Raw genomic sequence first — 16,446 nt, 5'->3', positions numbered from 1 at the left:
TAAGTTGCAGAAGGATACATACTGTATTAGGCAATTCATATATTTTAAAAATTCAAACATATAAACCCATTAAAAATGATTGGGGGAATGCTCCCTTAATCCATTATAGTGCTTGCCTCATAGGAGGTCGGAAGGAGGAGTAAGTGAAATTCAAATTTCTGAGTAACTTATTACTACTTGAAAACAGCTTGAAACAGCATAACAATATTTGGAGGGCATTTCTTGTGGTTTTCATGGAAATTTGTGATATTCTTCTTTGGTCCTTTCAGTGATCACGTCCTCATGGGCTTCATGACAGTAAGTTTAAAAGAAGAAACAAAAAGTGGAATTAACATTACCAATTAGTGTTGATTTGATCAGTCAGTGTGTGCAGTGGATATAGACTTCCATTGTTTCTCTTTGTAGGTAAATGTCACTCGGGAAGACTCACCCAGCGAAGACCCAGTCTTTCTTCGAACTTTAGGGAAAGGAGACTGGTTTGGAGAGAAAGCCTTGCAGGGGTGAGTAGATGACATGTTACACACGTTTGTTTGAGTGCTGCATAAATTCCTGTCTCACATGCTGAGCTCCAAGCAAAACAGGCTCTTTATTTACTGTCGATCCTAATATCGGACACAGACCCTTGATGACCATTTTTATTTCTTTCCAGGTGGACTTATAATACATTTATATAGGCTTTAGGATTAATTGATGAACTTTTGTAATATCATTTTTGTATTAATGGGGAAGTTTCTCGGCTTTGTGCTCCTTATCTACAATCTCTATAAAGACGCTAAAAAAGGGGAAGGTCTCTGCTAAGCCTACTTTGTGCCGCAGTTTTGCTCTGACTCTTAGGAAGATGATTGGTTGACAATTTGGAAATCCCTGAACTGACTGAACACAGCAGCAGGTGATGGAGCCTTGCTGGGCTTCACATCTGGTGGTGGTAGAGGTGGAGATCACGCACGTGAAGATTCCCCGTGGATGGGCTCCAAAGGCTGGACCCAGAGACACATACTGTAAAAGGTCCCTGAATTCTACTTGTAAAGACAGACCTCAAGAAGCAAACATTGGGATTTCTTCCCACATATTATGGAAGAGGAACCCAGTTGACTTTGAACTACATCTGTTGCAGAACACATGACAAATACGACAGCTCTGTTTCAGTATTCTCTTGTTGTTTTCCAGTAAGCAACACATCTCAATTATCGCTGTAGAGATAGACGAGACTTTTCAAAATTCAGTGCCCTGTGTATATACATATACTTGAATCAGAAATAGCCAATACAGTCTGTGTGAGATTCTCTCTTCCTCTCCCCTCCCTGCTCACGCCCTGCCCCCCCAACACTTTTGGGTTCCCTCTCAAATAAGGAAATAAATAAATCTCTAAAAAAAAAGAAAGAAAGAAAGAAAGAAAGAAAGAAAGAAAGAGCCAATACACATTTATATTTGTATCAAATCCCAGGTGCTGGAGTGTCTGCTGGAGAGGAACAATAATAGGATATAATTCATTCCTAAAATATTTGGAAATCAGTTTTGCGTCCATTATCCTTTCATTTAAAAATTACACTATAAGCATTTTATTTGAAATTTCTATGAAGAAATCATTTAGGGAATTTTTTAATTTTTAAGCCACAATCAGATAGCAGCTTTTTTTTTTCTTTCTTACCGTTTTGCAGCTACAGAAACAAAACCAAGATCCCGATAAGTCATCTTACATACGCCACATTACCTTATGAACATTCAGAGCTAAAAGCATTTCACTTTCTTCTTTTCTTCTGCTTAGTTCATTTGATCCTTATCTGAGGAGCACGTGCTTGCCATTAGATTTTTTCCTAGCGGCAACATTGGAAGAAATACCATGTTCACTGTACATTCACAAAAGAATGCAATAAACATTATCTTTTTAGTATAAAGTGCGCAGACCTATCATTTGTACTTGAATATTTCTTTCCCTTGATTATACATAGAGGATTCTAAAGAATAATGCCTCCTGATTCCATTGGTCCAAGATTAACTGCCTGTGTGAAAAATGCCATTTCCAACAAAGCCAAAGAAACAGAAATATTTTCAATCATTTCTGATTGAAATCACAAGTGGAACACCAGAAAATAAAACATAATTGAAAATGGACAGGTTTTCTTTTGTAGCTTATTGTCACTGAATTTGGGTGCCTATTAAAGAAACCTTATAGGGTGAAAGTAAACCCGCTCCTAGGATGTGTCTTAAGAAGTGACTGTGAGGGTATGGTTCATGGAAAAGTTACCAGATTTTCTCTGGTATCAGAATGCAGTGGTATTCCAGCTAGACTGAATTCATTCTGGCATATGGCTCTTCCCATGAACTGTCTCTCTTGTATGTATTCAGCCCTCTGCTCTGACCGGCTCCCCACTCCACCCCCCCTTCCCATTCCCCCACCTTCTCCTTGACCCCATCCTTCCCTCAGCAATGCCTTTCTCTCTTATGCCCTTTGTTCTTATATCCTCACTGCTCAGCCCAGCTTTATCAGCCTACTCTAAGTGCCCTCTTAAATGTCACTAGGAGTTTGCTACTTAATCAGAGAATGCTCTTCCTTTTCTGTCTTTGGACTTCCCTTCTCAGCCACATTTTTACACTGCTGACCACCCCTCCCTTCCTTCCTTAAATCCATCCTTCCTCCCTACCTTCCTTCTTTATTTATTTGAGAGAGACAGTGCATAGGAGCAGGGGGGAGGGGGCAGAAGCAGAAACAGATGCCCCACTGAGCAGGGAGCCCATCATGGGGCTTGATCCCAGCACTCAGGGATCACAACCAGAGCCGAAGGCGGGTGCTTAACCGACTGAACCACCCACATGCCCCCACCCTTTCTTTTTTCAAATTCCCGTTCCTTTGGGTCCCTTGCAAAAGTTAGAACTTAGAATTTCTCATTCGATTTCCTAAAATCCATCACTGTTTTGTCCTCAACTCTCTCTATTATACGCATTTTGATACACATCGAGATCCATGGCTGCATGTCACCTTGATGAGACGTCCAAATATTTATATTCTTACATGAGCTCAGTATCTGGCACTTTTCAGATACTCATGTATTCATTGAATGAATGAAGAACGAATGAGTGAACGAATGAACGAACGAATGAATGAACGAATGAACAAACAAATCAACCTCTCTAATGAAGCCCAATCAGGCATTTCTTTTTGCCATTGATCACTTTCTCCACTTGGATCTGTTGGGCAGTAGGTGAGGGATTATGAGCTCGCTTGTCTACAGGGGGCAGGCTGGTAATGTAAACGAGTAAGGTAAGGGGGAAAACTAGAAACCCTTACATGAAGAGGACAGCAATTCCCGAGCTCCAGCTCATTGCTAGGCTTTTTTTTTTTTTTTTTAATTTTTTAGTAGAAAAAACTTAGGTTTTGAAAAAAAATATAAGGTGTGATTTTGTAACTCGATTTTTGAAAAGAGCTCTGCAAGCAAAAAAACCCCCAAAAAACAAACAAACAAACAAACAAAAACCAACAAACATTTCTGCAAATGATTTGAGCTGTGAGCGGCCATTTTGTGATTTCTATCTATCAGGTATGTCTTCTTAAAACCCTGTATCAGAATCAAATGAAGGAAGCCTATTAGGTTAACCCTTCTTGATTATTACCTTGCTTTGATTTTTTTTTTTTAATGTTTTGATGTTCTGTGTGTGTAAGCTGTTTTTCACTTGGACTATCTATGTTCTTCTTTTTTAATCTTTTCTTTGAGTTTCAATGTTTGACACAAGAAATCCTAACTTTTCACAAATCAGATTGATTTGTTTCACTTGTTTCCCTCTAAAAACCTTAAAAATAGATGTTAGAAAGAAAGAAAGAGATAGAAAGTCCTCTGGGCACTGTGTGTATCCTTTTGGGTAATATCTATGCTTCTTTGCAAATCACATGATTTTTATTCTTGGAAGACAAATTACATAGTCGGAATTTCTGTACATAACACAACATTTCAGGTTGTTGTTCTGTCACATGTAAAATTTACATGTACTGGGAACTGTTGCTTTATTTTCCTGAGGATATTCAGTGGACCATGAAAATATTGATAAACTGGTTAATTTGGACATGTATCCTTGACCATTCTTGTAAAATTTCAGAGTGCTTAATACTAGTATGAGTGCAGCACATGGTAGATGGTTGAATGATGGGGCTGAAATGTGAGCTCAGTACTCTGACTTCAGAATCCCACTCTAGAGGTCTGCCTCTAGAAGGGACAAGCTCCAGTTCCTTGTTCTGTGCAGACAGTAGAGTCCTAGATCTAGCCGTCTTACCATCTATATGATTACCATCCATTAACCAATAGCATCTCCTTAACAGAGAAACTGAGGTCATGGATTGTTTTCACTTCGTTTGGTTGATGTGAGGCAGGTTATTTGTATTCCTTGGCTTAAGCACTGTTTTGTAGGGTTTTTTTTGTTTGTTTGTTTATTTGTTTGTTTGTTTTGCTGTGGTAATGGTTTTACCACACCAGATAGAGGACAAAATGCTGTACTGTTTACGGAAGGACTCTTCCCTTACGTACAGGAAAATTAAAATTGTCTTTAAGAGAAATTATTGCAGGTGTGGTCTGGTAACTCATGAGTCTATCTATCACACGCTTACTGTGGCTTTGAGCTCTCTCCACCTGACTTGAAACCACACAGAATCCACATAGGCATCAGATGGTGTCATATTCTAAGCCAAACCCACGCCGTGCATCTGGAGTAATAGGGGAAAACCTAAGAGTAAGCGGAACCTGACCAAGATGGGGCTGAGCTCCCACTTGGCCCTGTCCCCTTCCCCTGACATTTGAGTCTCCAGCGTAGCCTGTGGTGAAGGGTTCCAGCCCAGGAGTCTGCCTGCCTGGCCTGGGATCCACTTTGTCAGTTGCAAATTACAAGACCATGGAAGGTTTTCCTTTAACCAGAAATGGCAGTGATGATCGTACCTAACTTTCTTTTCCCTTTTTTTGGTTGTCGAGAGGAATAATCAAGAGGATTGTTATAAAACATTTGAGTGAGTGTCTAGAATTTAAATTATGCTCAAAAAAAGCTGCTATCGTCAGCACCACCGCCATCTTGTTTTCACTATTGTTATCAATAGCATTGGCATCATCACCAGCATCATTCCCAAGAATGTTCTGCTACTTCATGACCAACCTTTAGAGCACTTGGTATAACTGACATAGCATTAGATGTGGAGTCAGCCACTCACGATATCACTTGGAACAAGCCAGTACCTCTCTGGGTGTCTGGTTCTGAATTTGGAAACCTAGACAGTTGAACTCGATGATCTCTAACTTTCCTTAGGTCACAGCCTCTGCTTCTCTTGGGATTTGGCCTCTTTACAGCTGGAACAGAGCCCCGGATGCCAAATGCAGCCCTGTGCCACCCTGTTAAATGGTGGCATTTAATATAAGGTCCTTCGTTCCAGGAACTATCCTAGTTCTTGCCTATCTTCCAACACCTATGCCACTTGCCAGGCTCTGTCCCTGTGATGGAAAAAAAAAAAAATAAGCCAAAGCTCTATTTCCTCAAGGACCATGATCTTGGGAAGATGAATTAACATTTCTGAAACTGCTTCTCCCCCCCCCTCTTTTTGTAATTAATAAAATGATAGTACCTAAAAGGATATAATACTGGGTATGACATTTTAATACTTTGTCATATTTGAATCTGATAATTCATGTCTTTATTTGAGAATAAAACATTACAGACACAATTCAAGCTTCTTTGGTTTCCTCTCCATTCTTTCCCTCCTTCCCACTATCATCTCCTGAGGTTGGCCATGTGCACCCTCCCTGCCCATGTGTCTATAATTTATTATGTATATATTGTATTCCTAAATGCGCATAAGCTGGTTTTGTCTTTAAAATTTTGCACATAAGCTGGTTTTGTCTTTAAAATCTCTGTTTCATATTGGGTCAATATGTCCTTTCTCTTTCTTTTCCTTCTGTCACGTGAATTGCATTTGTGCCATCTCTTAGAACTTTAACCTTTTTCTATTCTTTTAATGATTAATCCTTAGGATTGTAATAGGTACAGCAAACATGTAATGTTAACTAGAAGCTCTGTCCTTCCCTTAAATAACACAAGGATCTTTGTGTGTTTAAATCACTCCTACCACCTTCCCTCTGTTTTTCTAGTCTCTGATTCCACCTGGTTGGTAAATTGCCTGGAATTAATCATTATTATGACTGTCTTTTTTCAGACACTACCAATGTAGGTTTCCAACTCATTTACCTATTGCATTGCCTGTAATTTCTTCTTATACCCATCTCATTCCTTTTGGGTTTATTCTTCCACAGTTGTTCATAGATGATCTGTTTATATTTTCTGCCATTGCCTCTGTGTGCATTTGCCTGTGCATGGAGATCTAGGTTAAAATTTATTTTTCCTCAACATTTTAAATACGACTCCATTGTCTTCTCACATTCATAGTCTGCAGTGAGTCAAATCACAGTGCCTTTAAAGGTCCTGTGTCTTTCTCTTTGGCACCTGTCCCTTTGTCTTTGATGCTCAGCATCTTTCCTACTAGGGTCTGTCTAGGCACAGATATGTTTTATTTTTCCTTCCTATCCCTCTGTATGTTCTTTCCTTCTGAGAATATAGTTTTCCTCAATTCTAGAAAATTCTAAGCATTACCCCTACATGTTGCCTTTCAACTCACTTTCTCTAATCTCTCATTTGGCAGTTCCTGATACTCCAGGCTTCAGCTCCTCATCCTGCCAGCCTTCCTTCTTTTCTCATGTCTATGTGTTCTTGTTCGTATCATTCTGGGCTGTGTTTGTGATGGAATCTGGGCAGTTCTCTCCTTTCACCTGCATCAAGTCTTAAATTCAGCCCACCCACTGAGTTGTTGCCAGTGATTCCTTTCTAAATACGACTTCGAGCATTTCTGTTTGGCACACCGCAGTGATTAGTGGAGACCTCCTGGGTTCGAATCCCAGTCCCACCGTCTAGAAGGTGTTACCTTGTTTTCCTTCACCTCTCTGTGCTTCAGATTCATGGTTTGTAAATGGGAATAATTGTACCTGGCTACATACAATTGGTGATTAATAAGCCAAGTGATGTGTATAGTATGTATGTTTATTAGTATGGTAACTAGCAAATACTAACAGATCAATACATAATGTTAGCCATTACTGTTTTCATGTCTGTTTTATATTATTACCCATTTCTATTTCCTTTCTTTGCTTTACCTTTTTATTATTTTTAAAATGACAAAGTTTTTGAAATTTTCTGTTACTTTAATGCTAACATTTGTTATTACCTGTGAACTCTACCTCCTTATTATGTGGTTTATTATATAGCTTGTGGAGTTTTTTGTTTGTTGGTTTGTTCTTAGTGCATGCCCATTTTCAGTGCAGTTGGTGGACGGACAGATGCCCTCGAGCCAGGAGCATCTCTTTGTAGCTATTTCATGTGTTTCATATTTGCCTTTGCGAGGATGGGCTTCAACTTGATGTCCCTGTACCATGAAGTTCAGAGAGAAAGAGCTCAGATCTCTAAGTTGTAAGGCTTGGGTTTCTGTTTCTTTCAGGGAAAAACTCCTGAACACTTAGCTGGACCAACAGAGAGAGAGAAAGAGAGGGAGAGAGATCTTTTCTTTTCTCCTTTCTTTTTTTCTTTTCTCCCTCCTTCCTTCCTTATTTAATTTTAATTCCAGTAAACATACATACATTATGTTACCTGCAGGTGTACAATATGGTGATTCAGCATTACTCAGTGCTCATCAGGATAGGTGTGCTCTGAATCCCCCTCACCTGTTTCACTCACCCTCCCACTCCCCCCTGCCACTTCCCCTCTAGTAATTCTTAGTTTGTTCTCTATAGTTAAGAGTGTTTCTTGGTTTGCCTCTTTTTTTCTTTGTTCATTTTTTTTGCTTCTTAAATTCTACAAATGAGTAAAATTCGTTGGTATTTCTCTTTCTCTGACTGATTTTGCTTAGCATTTTACCCTTTAGATCCATCTACATTGTTGCAAATGACAAGATTTCATTCTTTTTTATGGCTTAATAGTATTCCATTATTACACATACACACACACACACACACACACACACACGCACATACACACATACATACCACATCTTTATCCATTCAGCTATCATTGGAGACTGGGGTTACTTTCATATTTCACTATTTTAAGCAATGCTGCAATAATCATATAGGCACATATACATATATAGTATCTTTTTGAATTAGTGTTTTTCAATTTTGGGGGTAAATACCCAGTAGTGGAATTACTGGATCATGTGATAATTCTATTTTTAATTTTTTGAAGGACTTCCATACTGTTTTGCACGATAGCTGTACCAGTTTACATTCCTAGAAACAGTGCACGAAGCTTCCTTTTTCTCCATATTCTTGCCAAAACTTGTTGTTTCTTGTGTTGTTGATTTTAGCCATTCTGACAGGTGTGAGGTGATATCTCATTATAGTTTTGATTTGCATTTCCCTGATGATGAGTGATGTTGAGCATCTTTTCATGTATCTGTTGGGCATCTGGATGTCTTCTTTGGCAAAATGTCTGTTCATGTCTTCAGCCCATTTATAATTGGATTATTTGATTTTTGTGTGTTGAGTTGTATAAGTTCCTTATATATTTCAGAAGCTAACCCTTTATCAGATCATGTTACCCCTAGCTTTGTTTTTCTTTTCAACATTGCTTTGGCTATCCAGGGTATTTTGTGGTTTCATACATATTTTAGGATTATGTTTTCTAGTTCTGTGGAAAATGATGATGGTGTTTTGATAGGGATTGTATTAAATCTATAGATTGTTTTGGGTAGTATGGTCATTTTAACAATATTTGTTCTTCCAATCCATGAGCATAGAATATCTTTCCATCTTTGTGTCATCTTCAATACCTTTCATCAGTGTTTTATAGTTTCCAGGGTACAGGTCTTTCACCTCTTTGGTTAAGTTTATTCCTAGGTATTTTATTCTCTTTGGAACAATTGCAAATGGGACTGTTTTCTTAATTTCTCTTTCTGCTACTTCATTATTAGTATATAGAAATGCAATGGATTTCTCTCTATTGATTTTGTATCCTGCAACCTTAGTAAATTCATTTGTCAATTCTAGTAGTTATTTGGAAAAGTTTTTAGAGTTTTCTATATAGAGTATCATGTCATCTGTAAATGGTGAAAGCTTTACTTCTTCCTTACCAGTTTAGATGTCTGTTATTTCTTGTTCAATTGGTGTAGCTAGGACTTCTTGTACTGTGTTGAATAAAGGTGGCAAGAGTGGTCATCCTTATCTTGTTCCTGATCTTAAGGGAAAAGCTCTCAGTTTTTCACCATTGAGTTGATGTTAGCTGTGGAATTTTCATATATGATCTTTATTATGTTGAGGTATGTTCCCTCTAAGCTGACTTTGTTGGGAGTTTTTATAGATACTGTATTTTGGCAAAAGACAATGGATATTGTACTTTGTCATGGACATTTTCTGCATCTCTTGAAATGATCATATGGTTTTTATTCTTGTTGATGTGATATATCATGTTGATTAATTTGCAAATATTGAACACCCTTGCATCCCAGGAATAAATCCCACTTGATCATGGTAAATGATTTTTTTTAAGTATTGTTGAAATCAATTTGCTAATACTTTGTTGAGGATTTTTGCATGTATGTTTATCAGAGATAGTGGCCTGTATTTCTCTTTTTTGTGATGTATTTATCTGGTTTTGGTATCAAGGTAATGCTGGCCTCATAAATGAATTTGGAAACTTTCTTTTCTGTTCTATTTTTTTTTTAATAGTTTGAAAGGAACAGGTAATAACTCTTCTTTAAATGTTTGGTAGAATTCACCTGTGAAGCCATCTGGTCCTGGACTTCTTTTTGTTAGGAGTTTATTACTGATTCAATTTCATTGCCAGTAATTGGTTTGTTCAAATTTTCTAGTTCTTCCTGATTTGCTTTTGGTAGGTTACATATTTCTAGGAATTTATCCATTTTTCTAGGTTGTCCAATTTGTTGACATATAATTTTTCATAATATTCTCTTATAATCTTTTGTATTGTTATTTCTCCCCTTTCAGTTCTGATTTTATTTATTTGAGTTCTCTCTCTCTCTTTGTTTTTTATGAGTCTGGCTAGAGGTTTATCAGTTTTGTGTTCATTTCAAAGAATCAGCTCCTAGTTTCATTGATCAGTTATTTTGGGTTTTGTTTTGTTTTTTAGTTTCTGTTTAATTTATTTCTGCCCTAATCGTTATTATTTTCCTTCCTTCCACTGGTTTTAGGTTTTGTTTGTTCTTTTTTCAGCTTCTTTAAGTGTAAGGTTAGGTTCTTTATTTGAGATCTTTCTTGCTTCTTGAGGTAGGCCTGTATTAATATAAGTTTCCCTCTTAGAACAGCTTTTGCTGCCTCCCAAAGATTTTCTACTATTGTATTTTCATTTTCATTTCTGTGAATATAATTTTTTATTTCTTCTTGATTTTTTTGGTTGATCCATTCATTGCTTAGTAGCATGTTATTTAGCCTTCAAATATTTGTGTTCTTTCCAGATATTTTCTTGTGGTTGATTTCTAGTTTTATAAAACTGTGGTCAGAAAAGATGTGTGGTATGACTTTAATCTGTTTGAATTTGTTGAGGCTTGATTCGTGCCCTACCATGTGATCCGTTCTGGAGAAAGTCCCATGTGTGCTTGAAAAGCATGTGTATTGCACTGTTTTAGGAGGGAATGGTCTGTGTATATCCGTTAGATCCATGTTTCAGTGTGTCATTCAAAGCCACTGTTATCTTGATTTTCTGTGTCAATGATCTGTCCGTTAACGTAAGTGGAATGTTAAAGTTTCCTACCATTACTGTATTGCTGTTGATTAGTTCCTTTATGTTTGTTTGTAGGCACTTTATGTATCTGGGTGCTCCTCTGTTGGGTACATAAATATTTACAATTGTCATATTTTCTTATTGGATTGTTCCCTTAATGATTATGTAGTGTCCTTGTCTCTTTTTATAGCGTTTGTCTTAAAGTCTATTTTGTCCCGTATAAGTATAGCGATCCTGGCTTTCTTTTCACTGCCATTTGCATGATAAATGCTTTTCCATTCCTTCACTTTCAATCTGCATGTGTCTTAGGTCTGAAATGCATCCAGAGAAAGTTATTTCTAAAGCTTGTGTCTCATGTGTAAAAATACTCTTGAACTCTGGCCTTAGGAAGGGCTCAGTCCCATTCGCTATCTTGATGGGACTGTAGCCAGCCTCCCCCACCCAGCCCCACGGGCTCCAGTCCAGCTGCGGCTCATTTCTCCAACCTCAGGACCCTTCTGTTTGTATCACCTGAGACTTTTAGGGTTGTTTGTTTCTTTTTGTGCCTTAGGATTATAATTAATTATCTCTTAAGCAAAGATTATTCTTGGGAGAATTACATTGGGTAGTCTATGAAAGATGTAATAAAATATCTAGTGGGATTTTTCCCTCTTGTCCTGGATTTGTAGCTAAGTTCCAAAGCTAAAAAGCTGCCAGTGCATAGGGCCAGCTTCTTTTGCAGAATTGACTGAGAAGAGCCAAAATTGCTTTATTAGTATCACTACTCCATCCACAAGATGGCCTTTTGGGGAGAGCCATGTTTATCAAAAGAAGTTGTTCCCTCTGTTTTCTGGTCTTGGCTTACTTTCTTGTTGAGGATTTAAGGTAAACAGGTGTTTAAAATAGAGTGTGCTAAGTGATACTATGGCAGAAGCCCAAAGTGTCATAGCAACATTATCATATCTGTATCTCCATCCTGAAACTTTTTCCTGAGCTCCAGACCCAGTTTCCTATGGGGCATGCCCACTACATATCACTCAGGTACCTCAGATGTGCTTGGACAAAATTCACTTTCTCTCTCCTCCCAGGCAAATCTATTGCAAGGGCTACCTATTGTAATAAGTGCTTTTCAAACCAGAAATTTGGACACTATCCCTGACTCCTTCCTCCCCTGGCATCTCCATACCACTGACAACTAATTCTGTTGATTGTACCTTCTAAGTAATGATCAACACTACCAGTGTCCTGTCGTTTTCACTGCCACTCCTCTGATTAGTGCCACCATGATGTGGTGTCACCTGGACTACTGTTCTTCATCCCAACTGGTCACCCTGTGTCTGGTCTTACTCACCTTGCATCTCCTCCGCTCATTATGGTTACGATAATTTCTCAGTATTAGTTTCTACAGTGGCCATAATAAATGACCACAAATTGAGTGTCTTAAACAATGGGATTTTATTCTTTAATAATTCTGGAGGCTCAAAGTCCAAAATAAGTCCAAAGGCCGTGTTTTCTCTGAAAGTCCTAGGGAAGAATCCATTCCATGCGTCCTTCCTAGGTTCTGGTGGTTGCCAGCAATCTTTGACATCTTTGGCTTAAAGCTTCATCATTTCAATTTCTGGCTCTGTCTGCACATGGCTGTTTCCCCTTTCTGTGTATCTTTGTTTCAAAATCTCTCTCTCTTTTTTTTTTTTTAAGATTTTATTTATTTAGTTGACAGAGATAGAGACAGCCAGCGAGAGAGGGAACACAAGCAGGGGGAGTGGGAGAGGAAGAAGCAGGCTCATAGCAGAAGAGCCTGATGTGGGGCTCGATCCCATAACGCTGGGATCACGCCCTGAGCCGAAGGCAGACGCTTAACCGCTGTGCCACCCAGGCGCCCCCAAAATCTCTCTCTTTTTATAAAGATATGAGTCATTGAATTTAGGGCCTACCCTAATCCAGTGTGGCACATAACTTGATTATACCTGCAAAGACCTTATTTCCAAATAAGGCCACATTCATAGGTTCTGGGGACTTCAACATAGCTTTTGGGGGAACACAGTTCAACCCACAGTAGCCTCTAAAACAAATGGGGTCATGTCCCTTTCCTTCCCAAGGGCTCCCTGCGGTGCCCCCTGCTGAGAGGTCTGGTACATTACCCCTGCAGTCTCATCCCTCACATGCATCCCTCGTGATCTGTGCTCTTGTCATACTGAGATCTCCAATGGCACCATCATCCCTATGATGAAGTTTGGTGTTAGGCATTTGCCGTTGAATGGTCTTTGATGATTACAGTCCTCCTGGCATGGATGAATAACTGAACTTACAACAAGCCCCAACTGGGATGTTAGAACCTGGCAGCCCAGCACAGCACAGAACCCAAGTGCACAGGCATATAAAAGCTGTCTGTTCTTCTGACGTCACTGATTACTCACGATACAGACACATTCTCTTATATCTTGGTGTAAACATCCCTGGGATACAATAACTCATTGGGTTTTGATGTCAAGGAGCCCATCAGGGGATTTATGGGAATCACATCTTGGTTTGGAAGAAACTGTATTGCATACAGAATTTAATTATACACACACACACATCCCCCCACACACGCATATGCACAGCCCCATCCAACACACACATCCTAAATTATGGATGTTAGTGTGGGAATACTTTGGCCTAGCCTCTACAGACAACTATGAAGATAATTTAATCAACAGAATTTAAACACATAGTCTCTGGACTTCTCTGAAAAACAGCTTCACCTGAAATATAAAGTTAGTTACACAAAGTAGGGGTTTTTTTTGTTGTTTTTTTAAATTTATTTGATAATCTCTATACACTATAAATTCAGATATATTGTTAGTAGTTGATTTAACTTAGTATAATTGTCAGTAACTGATCAGTAACCCAAGATACGTTAGGTTTAGGTAAATTGGGAAATTAGTTATTTAGAAAAATTCTTCAAATACAAGAGAATTTATAAAAGAATATTTCTGTTCTAGAGAAAGTCTTTATGCATGTGTATATGAATTATTATTTATATAAAAAGGATCACATTTTTCTACTTGGTTGGGGAAGCATCAGGATGTCTTAGTATTTTTCCATAAAACAGTTTCTTTATCCCTACTGCCTTAAATATAAGGTCATTCAGTGGTGGAAATTGAGCTACTTACAAAACAATTCAGTCCCTCATCGTTATTCTCCAGCATGTCATTCAGACAAATAATTTCCTTTAGGTGCCACAAGATAAGAAAATATAATGTAAATTTGAAAATCTCTTCAAGAGCAGATACAAAAATGTTTCATTTGAAGTTAATCTTCTTGTTAATGAACTTGGCTAGTGTTTTGTGTTGCTGTCATTTTTATTCCTTCCAAGTCTGAATGATTGCTTCTTAATTTTTCTTCCATACAGTGCAGAAGAAAAATGACTTGTTATAAATCATACTTTGAATAGGCAACAAAGATTTTAATTGGTTAGACTCATCATTATTATACTAATCACTTGTGATGCCTGACAAAAAGTGTTTTAAAACACTCTGAACATTCTTGCCAAAAATTACCTTCGAATGTAACATTTACTCGTGTATTCTGATTAAGACTGTGCCCATATGAAATGAGCATTTTTAGCTATGTTTGGCCTCACATTGTTCTCATGCCTCATTCATAGAGTGAAATATGAGTGGGAGTATTTCGGAACAAAGTATGGTATATGGTCATTGTCTTACCCCATATTCCCAGCATTAGGGCAAGTACAATATCAGAATATTTCAAATAGTATTTAAAGGGCTTCAAGTTGGAGCACCTGGGTGGCTCAGTTTGTTGAGCATCCAACTCTTGATCTCAGCTTGAGTCTTGATCTCAGGGTCGTGAGTTCAAGCCCCATGTTGGACTTCACATGGAGGCTGCTTAAAGAATGAATGAATGAATGGCTTCAAGTCTACCACCTCTTCCCAGGGTCATGTTCAGATATGTCAGTAAGTAATATTACAGGTATTCATGGTTTAAATAAGCAACAGACATTAAGAAATTGAAAAAAATATCATTTACAATCACATCACAAATATGAAGTACTTAGAGATAAATGTGATAGAAGATGTGTAAGACCTGTACACTGAAAACTACGATGCCTTTCCAAGAGAAATGTTGAGATATGCTGTCTTCATGAGACTTGGTATTGTCCTCCCAGATCGAACTATACATCCAGTGCAATCCCAGTCAAAATCCCAGCAGGGTGTTTTGTATAAATTGACAAGCTAATTTTAAAATTCATGTGGAAATTGGAAGGACCTCAAATAGCAAAGAACTTTGAAAAGAAGAACACATTTGGAGGAACAACCCTACCAGCCTTCAAAACTTATTTTAAAGCCTCAGTAACTAAGGCAGTGTGGTACTGATGTCAAGATAGACGAACAGATCTATGGAACAGAATAACAAGTTGCAAAATTGACCACACATATATTGCTGTCCTGCTGGGGGCCGCCATATCAAAATATCACAGAGTGGATAGCTTCAACAACACAAATTTATTTTCTCGCAGTTCTGGAGGCTGGACATTGGCGATCCAGGTGCCAACTCGGTTAGGTTCTGGGGAGGACTTGTTTCCTGGCTTGCAGATGGCTGCCTTCTTGCTGTGTGCTCACATGGCATTTCCTTGGTTTGTGTCCTGTGGAGAGAGAGAGTGCAAGCTGTCTGGTGGCTCTTCTTATAAGGACACGGATCCCATGATAAAGCCTCCACCTTTGTGACATCATCTAAACCTAAATATCTCCCAAAAGTTTCCATCTTCAAATACCTTAATATTGGGGGTTAGGGCTTCAACATATGGGCTGGGATAGGGATACAGAACTGAGTCCATAGCACTGGACAGTTGGTTTGCAACGGCAGTTCAAAGGCAATTCAGCCAAGAAAGGTCAGCATTTTCTGCAAATGGTGTTGAAACAATTGAGTATCCATTGAGTTAAAAAAAAAAAAAGTCTCTATACCTTGCACCATATACAGAAAATCAGTTAAAATGTACCTTTTTTTATTTTATTTTAATGTTTTTTTATTATATTATGTTAGTCACCATACAGTACGTCCCTGGTATCTGATGTAAAGTTCAATGATTCATTAGTTGCGTATAACACCCAGTGCACCATGCAATACGTGCCCTCTTTACCAAAACTATGAAGTCTTCAAGGAAAAAAGTATAGTAGATAAGTTTTGTGAACTTTAGTTACTCAGTTTTGTTTAATATATCATACCAAAACATCCACAAAAAATGTTAATTAGGTTTCATTAAGGCGAAGTATTTCTGTTCTTGAAAAAACAGGAGTAAGAAAAGAAAATATTTTCTCCCCACAGACCAAGAGAAAATATTTGCAAATTATAATCTGAAAAAGGACTTGATTTCACAATGTATAAAGAACGCTCAAATCTCATAGTAAGAAAACAAAACTCCCAATTATTAAATGGCAAGTGAGTTGAACAGACATTTCTGCAATGAAGAGAAAATGATCTTAAATACCACATGTAAAAATTTGCTCATCCTGTTTGTCATAGGGAAATGCAAATTAAAACCACAATGAAACACTACCATACACATCTTAGAATGCCCAATATTTAGAAGATGGACCATACCGAACATTGACGAGGATGTGGAGCAAGTGGAATTTCCACGTATTGTTGGTGGGAATGTAAAATGGTATGACCACTGTAGACAACAGTCTGGTCATTTCTTAAAAAGGTAAATGTATT

General features: G+C 38.0%; 1 protein-coding gene across 3 annotated transcripts in view; it reads left to right on the top strand.

Moving 5' to 3' along the window:
- PRKG1 (protein kinase cGMP-dependent 1) overlaps positions 1-16,446 on the top strand; it is a 1,188,324-nt gene that overhangs the window by 981,813 nt on the left and 190,065 nt on the right. For all 3 annotated transcript variants that reach the window (XM_040624668.1, XM_040624667.1, XM_040624666.1), the window contains one exon: positions 406-500. In XM_040624668.1, the coding sequence (XP_040480602.1) occupies positions 406-500 (95 nt within the window). The remainder of the gene's footprint in view (positions 1-405; positions 501-16,446) is intronic.

This window comes from Ursus maritimus, unplaced genomic scaffold, assembly GCF_017311325.1.
Source record: "Ursus maritimus isolate PB19 unplaced genomic scaffold, ASM1731132v1 scaffold_7, whole genome shotgun sequence".
Lineage (NCBI taxonomy): Eukaryota > Metazoa > Chordata > Mammalia > Carnivora > Ursidae > Ursus > Ursus maritimus.
This window is presented reverse-complemented; position numbering and strand designations above follow the sequence as displayed.